At 42.8% G+C, this 10,612-nt stretch overlaps 1 protein-coding gene across 5 annotated transcripts in view; it reads right to left on the bottom strand.

Annotated features, from left to right (window-relative positions):
* Positions 1-337: 337 nt before the first annotated feature.
* ELF1 (E74 like ETS transcription factor 1) overlaps positions 338-10,612 on the bottom strand; it is a 74,389-nt gene continuing 64,114 nt past the window's right edge. For all 5 annotated transcript variants that reach the window (XM_068675521.1, XM_068675537.1, XM_068675528.1 and 2 more), the window contains exons 8-9: positions 9,028-9,495; positions 338-1,998 (exon numbers count right to left, since the gene is read on the bottom strand). In XM_068675521.1, coding sequence (XP_068531622.1) covers positions 1,380-1,998; positions 9,028-9,495 — 1,087 coding nt within the window. In that variant the 3' untranslated portion in view covers positions 338-1,379. The remainder of the gene's footprint in view (positions 1,999-9,027; positions 9,496-10,612) is intronic.

The following is a 10,612-nucleotide window of genomic DNA, read 5'->3' as shown; positions in this document are numbered from 1 at the left end:
GTGATGAATGGATGGCACCCCAAAATTACATGGAAAGTTTGGGGCTGTTTAGAAGATATTGGGAAGCAACAGGAAAGGCCACTTCTTGGACACAGCTCAACTTTCATTTGAGCTCCAAAGCAATACAGTGAGTAGTGTTGTTTCACAGCATACCATGCTCACAGTGTGTAGGACGTGTTCAAGTCTGTCCAGAAGCAATTCACTGATTTCTTATTTGCTCGTGTCCTACCAGAGACCCACATGGATTAATCACGTTGTCCAGTGAGTTTTGGTTATTCATTGTGGTTGTTAAAACACTGTATTAATCTAAAAATGTTTCAAAGTAAATACAGAGAAGTGTTTTTCTGCTTGATTTATTTTCATAATAAACCAATTAAAATACAAAAGGGAAGGACCCAAGAGGGCTCCATCATTTAAAAATTTGTCTTTAAATACAAATTCACTCTGTAATATGAATACATATAACATTAGACCTCTAAACATAATGATCTTATTTGCATCTATCAAAAATTTGTATGGAAACAAATTAGCTGAAAAAACTTCCTTGTGACATTGAATGTACATTATTTACAATCAAAAAAAGAACTCTTAGAAGTATTAATCTCAGAACACCTGCAAAAATTGTATATATTTCATTTCCCTCCCCCCTTACAAAATAATCTGAAGTAGAAAGCAAGATTGTTAAGCTTCATAGTCACAAAATGGCATGAAACATCTGCACCTGTAGTGATGCCGTTAGCTTCTGTAATTAAATATATCTGATGTTTCCGTATAAAATATAGACATGGCATTGTCCATTACTGGAATAAATGTTTTTTGTACTCTCAATAGGAGTGTATATTCAATTTTGCACACACAAGAGCTTGTGCTGCAAAAAAAAATGCAAGAGGATACCTGGTTATCAGAGTCTAAAACTGATGTAAATTCACCGCTATGAAACAGATACTTGATCATAAAAATTCATACACATGGAATGAAAATGTCCCATTAAAAGTAACTGTTGCTTTAAAAGTTAAGTGATACATGTCTAGATTAAACAGAAAAGGTTATAATAATGTTACTGCAATGTAAATCAGCAACACGCTGAAAACGTACAGTAAGAAAGAAGTCTGAAACTTTGAGAAAGTCTTCATAGAATAAAAAAGCATGTTCCTTCATGCCTGTATTTTGAAACGAGTAATATATTTTATTTATATGATAACATTTAGCAATTAACAGGAAATCAAAATCCGTTCTAAAGCATGATTTCTAACAATTATCTGCAGAAATTAAGTAGCTTTATAACATCTTGCTTCTGAATCAAATCATATATACATAAGTGAAAAGGTCCCATCACATTTATGAAAATAATCATCCACAGGGTCTTTTTTTTAAAAAAATTATTGATATGAATTTGGTTCCAATGGCTCATCTTCTTGCTTCACTTGCACGTTAGATGGGAAACCATTTGAACTGGATACTACCATCACAAACGGCTGCTGCTGAAACCTCTGCTCCGACTGCTCAGTATCATCTAGTTTGTCACTGTCTTCTTCTTTCAGCGCTCCTTGCACGCCGATCTGTTTCGTTTCTGGCGCTTTAATAACCGAGGTGATCACTGTGCCAGACGGATGAGCGACCACCTGTGAACTGCTGGGTGAAAAAGTTACCACTGGGGTCGTGGCGGTGAAGGAAGGAGACGAAGCCATGTTGACTGTGCCATTGCAAATTGTCTGCACGCTGCTGGTGAGAACCTGCTGAACTTGTGCCGGGCTCAACACGATTGAGGAGGAAGGCGAGACTGGCTTCTGAGACTGCAGCATGACGTTTTCTTTAAGAACTGTCATGGGCTGGGAAGTAGGAATGGCTTGTAAAATAAACTTTTGGGGTGTTGCTGACGAGGCTGGGTCTGTGCTGGCTATCACCGTGGTAAGAGGCACCGTCTGGAGTGTTACAGTATGCAGCTGCTGATTTCCAGGAGAAACAACCACTGGAACTTGGGTCGGAGTCTGTAAAGTCCTGTTAGGATCAGAAAAGATGACAGGGTGAGAACACTTCCATGCTGAGTCTTTAAAAATAATTAGAGATTCACTGTTGAAAAATTATGTGGCGTCATGAACGTCCATCTGAAGATTGCAAAAGGAGAAGCAGTCACTTTGTTAACAAAACAAAAACCGGGCCTGACCCCTGCATTCAGCAACACAGCCCCCAGGGTGAGGGTATTCTGTATGAGCGACGCTACCAGCGCCAAACTCAACAGCCTGCCTTTGGGACATTTGGCAGCTCATGAGAAAGCCTGGGAACTGCATCCCAGACCTCCATCTCGAGCACCAACAGACAGCACGAGCACGACCCACTAGACCTCTGTGAAGTTGGATGCTGAGCGGCCACGTCGCTGACGTACACAAACACAGCAGTGGAAAGTGGTGATTCAGAGACGTGGCTGAAACACACGGCTCAGTCATGCAACATACCTCGGTTTAAAAACATGCATCTATCTAAAACCCACAGCACGCTGCCTGCAAAGCAAATGATTTCCACTGAAGGGAGGGAAAAAGGAAGGGAAAAACCCTGCTTCAAAACCCTACTGCAGCTTGCTCCAAACCATCATTCTCCCTCCGACGATCTTTTTTTTTTTTCCTCTTGCTTGTTCTGCAGAGTTCTCTCTGACATTCCTGCTCCTCTCCAATGGTTTCTCCTGCCTGTCCTCCTCCACTTTTCCAGTCTTAAGCTCTCACTTGGATTTTCTTGAACATATTTAATGCTGGATGAAAACAAAAATAACCATCCCCTCCTCCTCCTAGCTTATTTCTCTGAAATTACTTCAGACAGAAACCAACCTACCTTCAACATCTGTACTTTCAAGTCCATGCACGATACAGCACGCTGTAAGGATTGCACAGATACACCTATCGTGGGATGTCCTCTTTTCTGTAGTCCTCCTACCCAGGTACTCCCCCTTTTTCCACAGCTCTGTGAAATCCCTGCTTTCCAGCATTTGGCCACTGACCCATCAGATCAGACTCAGGGTATTCAGAACCTGAAGTGAGGGGGAGATGTGGCTGCAGACTGCTGCTTGCTACTCCAGCCACACAGGGAGCTGCACTCCCTCTTCGTGCAGCAGCAGAGGCAAGTGAAGGAACATTTGCAGAGGATTTCCCAGCCCTCCCAGCAAGAGCAGCTCCAGAAACCCAGCTGGCACCAGGCTCAAAGCTCTTAGCTCTTCCCTCAACAACCCCTGGCTGCCAGTCCCTGCTGCAGGCGAGCCTTTCCCCACCTCCCGGGTGGCTTGGTAGGAATAAAATCCACTCCTGTAGCTAGGAAGTCAGCAGTACCCAGGAGTGATGCTGTAGCAAACCCAAATACGAGCCCATGAGGCTCCCACACATGTCTCATCACCCAGCCTATCCAGCTGGGACACAAAATTTGATGCTGCTGACAGCAGAGCGCAGAGGGGCAGCTGCTAAGCTCCGTATTGAGCTCCTCTTAAACACAACTAGAGGGAGCCCAAGGAAGATACTCACAGAAACGGGCTTGCAAGGAGACGAAGCACCAGCTGAAATGATCACTTCTTTTTTTTTTTTTTCCAAGTTCTGGAGAACTTGGTGATGCACAGCAAGTACACGCAGCGGAGCTTGAAACACAAGGCTCAGAATGACACCACCAAGGCTCACTGAGTCTGATAAGAGTCACCAGTGCTGATTCTTTTCAAGTAATTCCCCCAGGAGCTTGCCAGAACAATCACAAATACCCACGCCAGAACCAGTGACAGGAGGAGGGCATCCACTCACTTTTTAAAAACTATGTAAATTACCAACAGTTAAATGAACTTGCAGCAAAATCAGAATGTCACAGCTCAATCCAAGCTCTCGGATACCAAGCCAGTTCCTCAATCCGTGGTGCAACTTACTTGAGTCTGAAGGATTAAAACCATCTCGGTAGATTCGAGTTTGAAAAGCAGCAGCTGAAGCTGTATATGCAAGTATTACTTGGACGATGCCCTCTTGTTCTTTGGGTGTTTAGTTTTGAAATAAAATAGAAGATTTTACCTGTCACAGGGCTGTAAATAACCACCTCAAAAACTGCAAAATGGATCTCATCAATCAGAGGGTATTCGGCAAAGTCCTGGGTGCTCTGAGAAGACCGAACCAAAGCGTTTTTCTTAGCACACTGCCATTGTTTTTGTGTTGATGTTAAGCCATTTTATGTCTCGTGAAAGTACATCCCATACCGAGGTTAATAGCTTCTTCCAGACACTCTATTTTCTCCAGTCAAGGTACAGAGATTATACACACACACACATAAACGTGTATATGCACGCACACACACAACACTGAGTGGCAACAGGAAGGAGAAACGAGTTTATTCACGACGATTTATGAAAAATTTATGAAAGAAGAGAAAGGGAGAAGATACAGAACAGAACTGAAGTCACAAGCCAGGGTACACAAAGTGTTTGACAGCGTAACAAGGAAGAAACAAGGCAATAGGAAGAAATACACAGAGAAAAGGAAGAGGAAAATTCCCTTCCCAGCACAGACAACATTTAATCCACAGCTATTGGGGAAATAATGGCCTTGAGATGAACAGGCCAATTTCCAGGGACTTTCCCCATTTGTTCAGCTCGCTAGTTACAGACAGCTCACTGTCAGCACAGGAAGAGTGAGGGAGGCCAAGGGGTGGGGTGGGGTGAAACAAAAAGATCTCTCCAGATCGCCTTTAAACCCCTTCTGCCTTCAGCAGCTTTCTTTCTACCCGCCACGGAAACGGGCTGAAGCAAAACTCGTCTCAGCTGCAGAAATTCAGCTCGAAATGGAAGTTTGCCCTGGAGGCTTTGCCTTGGCAGAAGTTGGCTCTATCATAAGGACGTCCTGAGGAGCTTTAGCCTCTTGTGGGCTAAAGGAGAGCTTCTTGTAGACACTCGAACTGCAAACAGAGGCAAAATGTGCTCTGATGCTGGCTGGTGAAAGACAGGCCTCCCACAAAACAGCCAGGAGATGTTTCTGATTATCCAGGAGACCTCAGCAGGCATCCCATTCCTTCGGCCACGTCCCCATCCCAGAAGCCCGGTGAGCTCTTTGCCCCCTGTGAAGGCTTTCATTCAGCAGGTGGGCTACAACATCAGCTGACCTCGGGCAGATGTGGATCACGTTCCTATTCCAGGAAAAAGGACTGGATATAGGAAAGCAGATGGTCAATGTAAAGCCTCAGCAGGACGGTGCCAGACTGCCTCTATGTGTCTGTGTGCTCAGGCAAGCTCCAGCACAGTGACTGCAGATACGGAAAAAAACACGAATTCACCTTCAGCCCCTTCCTCCTCCTCTTGAATGAGGATCTCACCACTGTGGTCCATGCATGTAGCACCTCTGGGATGAATTCCTGCAACAGCTTCTACCCCAAAGGCTGCAAAAAGGTCAAGAAGAAAGCTGGGGCTGAATCATGGTGTAGTAGACCCTTTACACTCCAAATGGCCCAATGAACGTGGAGCTGAATCCGAAGACTACTTCAGTGCCTCCAAATTCCACGATTATCCCAGTAAAACACCGGTGTAAACCAGAGCACCTGTGTGAGTTACTCTGGTTTAAACTGAGCGATTTTACAAGCGCAAAATTCAAAGAGATTTTCCTTTACAAAGCCAGCTCATTGGGAAAATATAAAACTGGAATACTCATCCAGAGAGGCATTTTATGTTTGTCCTATCACTGGAAACACGACGCCAAATTCAGCTCCCAGTTACACAACTGGAAATTTACCGAGCCAGAGCAACAGCGAGGTTGCAATCCGGAGTATTCCCATCCAAGGTCCTCAATGCTTTTCCTGGTCAGCAAACCCTGGTTTAAATGGCGTGACCCTGCCCCATTTCCTAAGCTTGGCTTAGCACTACATTGTCACCCTTCTGCTTGTCCCCAGCCATGTTCCCAAGCGCCACGTCCAGCCTTTCCTTGAGCACCCCCAGGGCCGGTGGCTCCAGGAGCAGACTTCACCTGGCCGTGCCAGCTGGCACGGGGACAGGACGGTGCCACAAACCCTGAGCAGCAGCCTCCAGATATAATTCTTTTACCAAGAGGAGATGCATGTTCCTGTCACTTACAGCTAAGCGTTAAGAAGCCAATTGTTTTAACCTCCCCCCCCTTCAGTATTTTCTCTGCTGTATGTGGTTAGTTTTATTTTGAAGCGTGCAGATTGAAACCGAGCAAAAATAGAGGGCATAAATGGTATTTTTAGAGCCTGGAGCGGGCAATGATTGCGCAGGACTCATCAGCACCTTGGTTCATCCTGTTTAAAAGCTTGTAAACACAAAACTGTTTACTTTTTTTCCACTCTAACAGCTCAAACACCTTAGTACTTGCTTCATCAAGAAGACTTCTGTACAGTCATTAATTGAATTGCACTGGAAGGGTCCAACAGGTCTTTTTTCTTTTATTTTCATCCTATATACTTGGTCATCACGGCTGGGAGACGTGCCGCTGAAGCTGTCATGGAACAACGTTAACGTTACACAGCAGAACTGAAGCACCACAGAGTTGTGAGCTTTCCACAGCTTTTATTTCATTCAAACTTCTCCTGCCACCTTCTCCCAGCCCCAGCCGATTGCCCGAAGTCTAACTGTGAAATACGGCAGTGCAAAGCAGGCCATAATGCCACCGTGCAGCTTTGCAAAGCTTGGGATGAACAGACACTCTGTTTGTTACTATCATTTTTACTTCTGTCTGTATAACCAGATCTATGCATCTATACTGTTGATATTGTTTCTGATATATAATCTAAAATACATCTAGCCCAGAGCCATTTAATTCTCTAAATTGCTATACTCTCTCACTCTTTATGTTTAATAATATTTTCCTCCTGACTTAAATGGTCCTGCACAGCTTCAGTCGTGCCCATACTCATTTCCTTTCACTGTTATTAACCCAGTCACTTTTTTTACAACTTGCAGGTAATTAGAGATCGGGTAATTAGAGAATGACTTTTACAGAAACTTCTGATGACGTCTAACCTTCCCCTCCCCTATGTGCTTCTTAAACGAACTCTAGTTCATTAGAATAATAAGCAGAACACAATTTGATTTCAATTTAGGCATTTACAGTCGAAAGACGAATGGAAACAGGTATTCTCTGCTTAAAAATGGTAACTCCTGCCACTTTGTTGTACTGTGCCTGTCAGTAACCATGAAAAGGATTTTTGCTTTCTTGGCTCAATGTATTTAATCCCTCACAACCTTTATTAACCTCACTTTATTGAGTTTCTCCTTCAGAATGATTTTTTCACACTGCAACATGAGTGAAAGCCATTCCATCATTCTTACGGAAAAACAAACACCAGGATCCGAACTAGAAAGACCAGTGAAAATTTATTTTTTTTTATATCCCAAAGAAAGAAGAGAGAATGTATATATTTTGTTGATTGAAGCTGAAGTCTTGGTTTGTCATTTCCTTTATATAAATGGAAACTCTTCAGTTTCCTCAGCCACTTAGTTATCTCCTAAAATGCTTCCTATTGATTCTATCATATCAGTCACTGAAAGCTGATCCAGGCAGTTTTAGTTCTTTCTGAACAAACTGTTAATGCTATTCTGGATTTCCCTTAATCTATCTTCCTTTCATATGTAAGTACAGTTTTAATAATTGACTGGCTTTTACAACAGCCCTCTAGTAGCAGAGGTGAGAGAGCAAAATTTATTCGTTAGAAACGAAGTAATTATTTGATCTCATTAATGCCATTACTTATTTCCATCTGACAGCATTCTGCCGTTAACCCCAGATGCTCAGTACCACTTCAGACCTACTGGAGGCTCTGGATGTAATTTTCAAAGGAGAGAACAGAGCAAGGGAGCAGGAAAAATGCATTACTGACATTTTGCAGCACAACACAATAACCCTTCAAACAGTGACCTTAACAGAGCAAGTCCCAGGAAAAAAATAAATGTTCATAATTCATTAAGAATGTGCATCTCCTGAATTATAGCACAGAATCACAATCGTCTAGGTTGGAAGAGACCTCCAAGATCACTGAGTCCAACCTCTGACCTAACACTAACAGTCCCCACTAAACCATATCCCTAAGCTCTACATCTAAACGTCTTTCAAAGACCTCCAGGGGTGGTGACTCCACCACTTCCCTGGGCAGCCTGTTCCAATGCCTCACAACCTTCTCAGTAAAGAAGTTCTTCCTAAAGCTTTTGTGAAACAGCTGTGTTCCAGGTCCAGAATCTCCAGTACAATTCTGAAATTCCTGCTGAGGAGGGCCAAGATTAGAAGAACATATGGTTTAGGTCTTTTGCAGTCAGTGGAAATGAAGGAGCTCCCATCAGGGGATGGTAAAACAAGGCTTGAGCGATTGTTTCTGAAACCTCTCCATTTAGGATGCTATTCACACTGTGCATGTAAGTGCAAAGCAGTGATGATGCTGAAATGCTGTGTACTATTACCCAGCCTACTTACAAATTAAGCACGGAAGCATGACTTGTAACTGCAGACTACTTCAGGAGCCAGACTCCCATGAGGTTATTCTGTTAATTGTTTTCTAAAATCAAAGTAACATGTTCTTTTAACAGCAGCAAAACGCCTGAGTAGATAACCGAGCTTTTCCCTGTTGTAACTGGGGACAATAGCAGAGATGAAAGAGATGACAACTTTATCACAAAAAGAATTAAGCAAGAAGGTAAGTGTTTTTGATGGGATCTTCCAGACGCACCATATATAATCCAAAAGCAAAGACACCAGGCTGTGAAAAAGCAGAGCCAGGAAAATCCTGTCTCTGCTGCAGGACAGAACTGACGATACCAACTTTAAATAAAAGGTGAATATTCTTCCTTTTTAAAGGATTGTATCAGGCCTAATCCCACAGGAAAGGTGTGCTTCCCTCCATGAAAGACAGAGCACTTATGAGTGTACATGTACCAGGATCACCTGCACAGCATCTCTTTCTCTTGAACCCAACTGCAAGACGAGTCATTTTTCTGAAGCACAACCAAGAAACTAGTTTACCTAGCCACCCTCCAGCGAATTTATTCTTGTTCATACATGTATTTTCTTGACATTTTCTTACCTTATATTCTGGACTGAGGGATTTAACGTTTCGTCTGCGACGTTACTGCTTACAGCCGCTTGTCCTTCCGTGATGGACTGCAATGGCTGCATTACGTGAACTGTCCGAAAAAGCTGCGTGGGATGTACTGGCTGCGTAGACTGCATTGTCCTCAAAACTTCCGAAGTCAAGCCAGGTGTCTGCTGCTGTACCACTTCTACGGGCTCCTTAAGCTTCGCAGGCTTCGAATTTCCTGTTTTTAGGACTGTGGTGGATCCTCCCTTTGTCCCAGCGTTCGCAGACGCTCTAGATCTGCTCGACTGGTTTCTACTGGCCACAGGAGTTGAGAGCAAAGTTGAATCTGATGACTCAGTGCTAGGGCTTGCATCCTCATCATCTATATAGACGAGATCTTTCGGCATTTCTTTAAATTGATACACTAGGCGCTGACCTTCTACTTTGGCCAGTATTCCTCTTTGGTAATAATATCTGTCGAAAGCAAACATACATCAGGAAGTTAGAGTGTTTTTGCAAAACCCCTAACTAAATAAAAAACACAGCAACAACAACAACAAAAAAAAGCAGTAAATTACACCAGCAGCAACAAGGAAGGAGGGGCTTTAGGTTTAATATTTTATATGCCTAGTTTTGTGATTACAAAGGAGTGACCAAACTAAGAGCATATTTTTTCCTCAAATGACACTTTTTAATGGTGTTTCTTCTATCCATTTAATTTCAACATCGGATAACACTGAAGAGAAATAGAAGAGCTCTGTGATTTGGCAGCACTGCTATAAATGAATGCTGCTTTAAAGTCCTATGAAACTTCTCATTCTCCTCAAGTCATCCAATCCTTTAATTTACCTGAATTTGTGCTTACTCCCCGGTGAGCACATACGGACATTTTAACTACAAGACAGCAAAGAGAACAGGACAGGAGAGTTCTACTTCAGTTATATTTGCAAATCAGTATGACAATTAAAAATTAGGCATACTGAGGTGAGGGGCGAAAGGAGTTGAAGAGAAATGCAGAGCTGCTCAGCCAGACAATTCTCAATCAGCAGTTAAGGCTGAAGCCTGCATCACCCACACTCATGGGTGTCTACTTATTTTGCAGCCTTTTCTGCACAAGAAGAAAAAAAATCCGATCTGCAAATGATAGGATGTTTTAAAACTGCACACACAAGTCCACAGAAGCACGTGCAAGCCTGAATTATAAAACTGTATTTCCCACTGGGAATTGGATCATTTGCCATGGGGAGAAATCAATTCATTAACTCTAATATACCCAAATTTAGCTTTTTTTTTTTGAGAGAGAGAGGAGATTAAAATTTTACATAAAAGGCTTGCCACACTCAGAATCTTCAGTCTGGTTTGGGGGCTGATTGTGAAGCATGAACATGTCCAAGCTGAAACTGCAGGTGACTGATTTGAGGTTTCGGTTAGTAAGGGTTACTTTTTGCTTATTTATTTTGCTGGAATAACTTCTTTATTTCCCGAGCTGACAGCACACTAATTCATTACTGTTGTTACACAAATGAGATATGACATTCAATGCATGCAAACACTATGGCAACAAAGACGGTATTATTAAAAATGCACATAC

The sequence above is a fragment of the Anas acuta genome, chromosome 1, assembly GCF_963932015.1.
Source record: "Anas acuta chromosome 1, bAnaAcu1.1, whole genome shotgun sequence".
NCBI lineage: Eukaryota > Metazoa > Chordata > Aves > Anseriformes > Anatidae > Anas > Anas acuta.
Note: the sequence above shows the minus strand (reverse complement) of the source record. Positions and strands in the feature narration are given on the sequence as shown.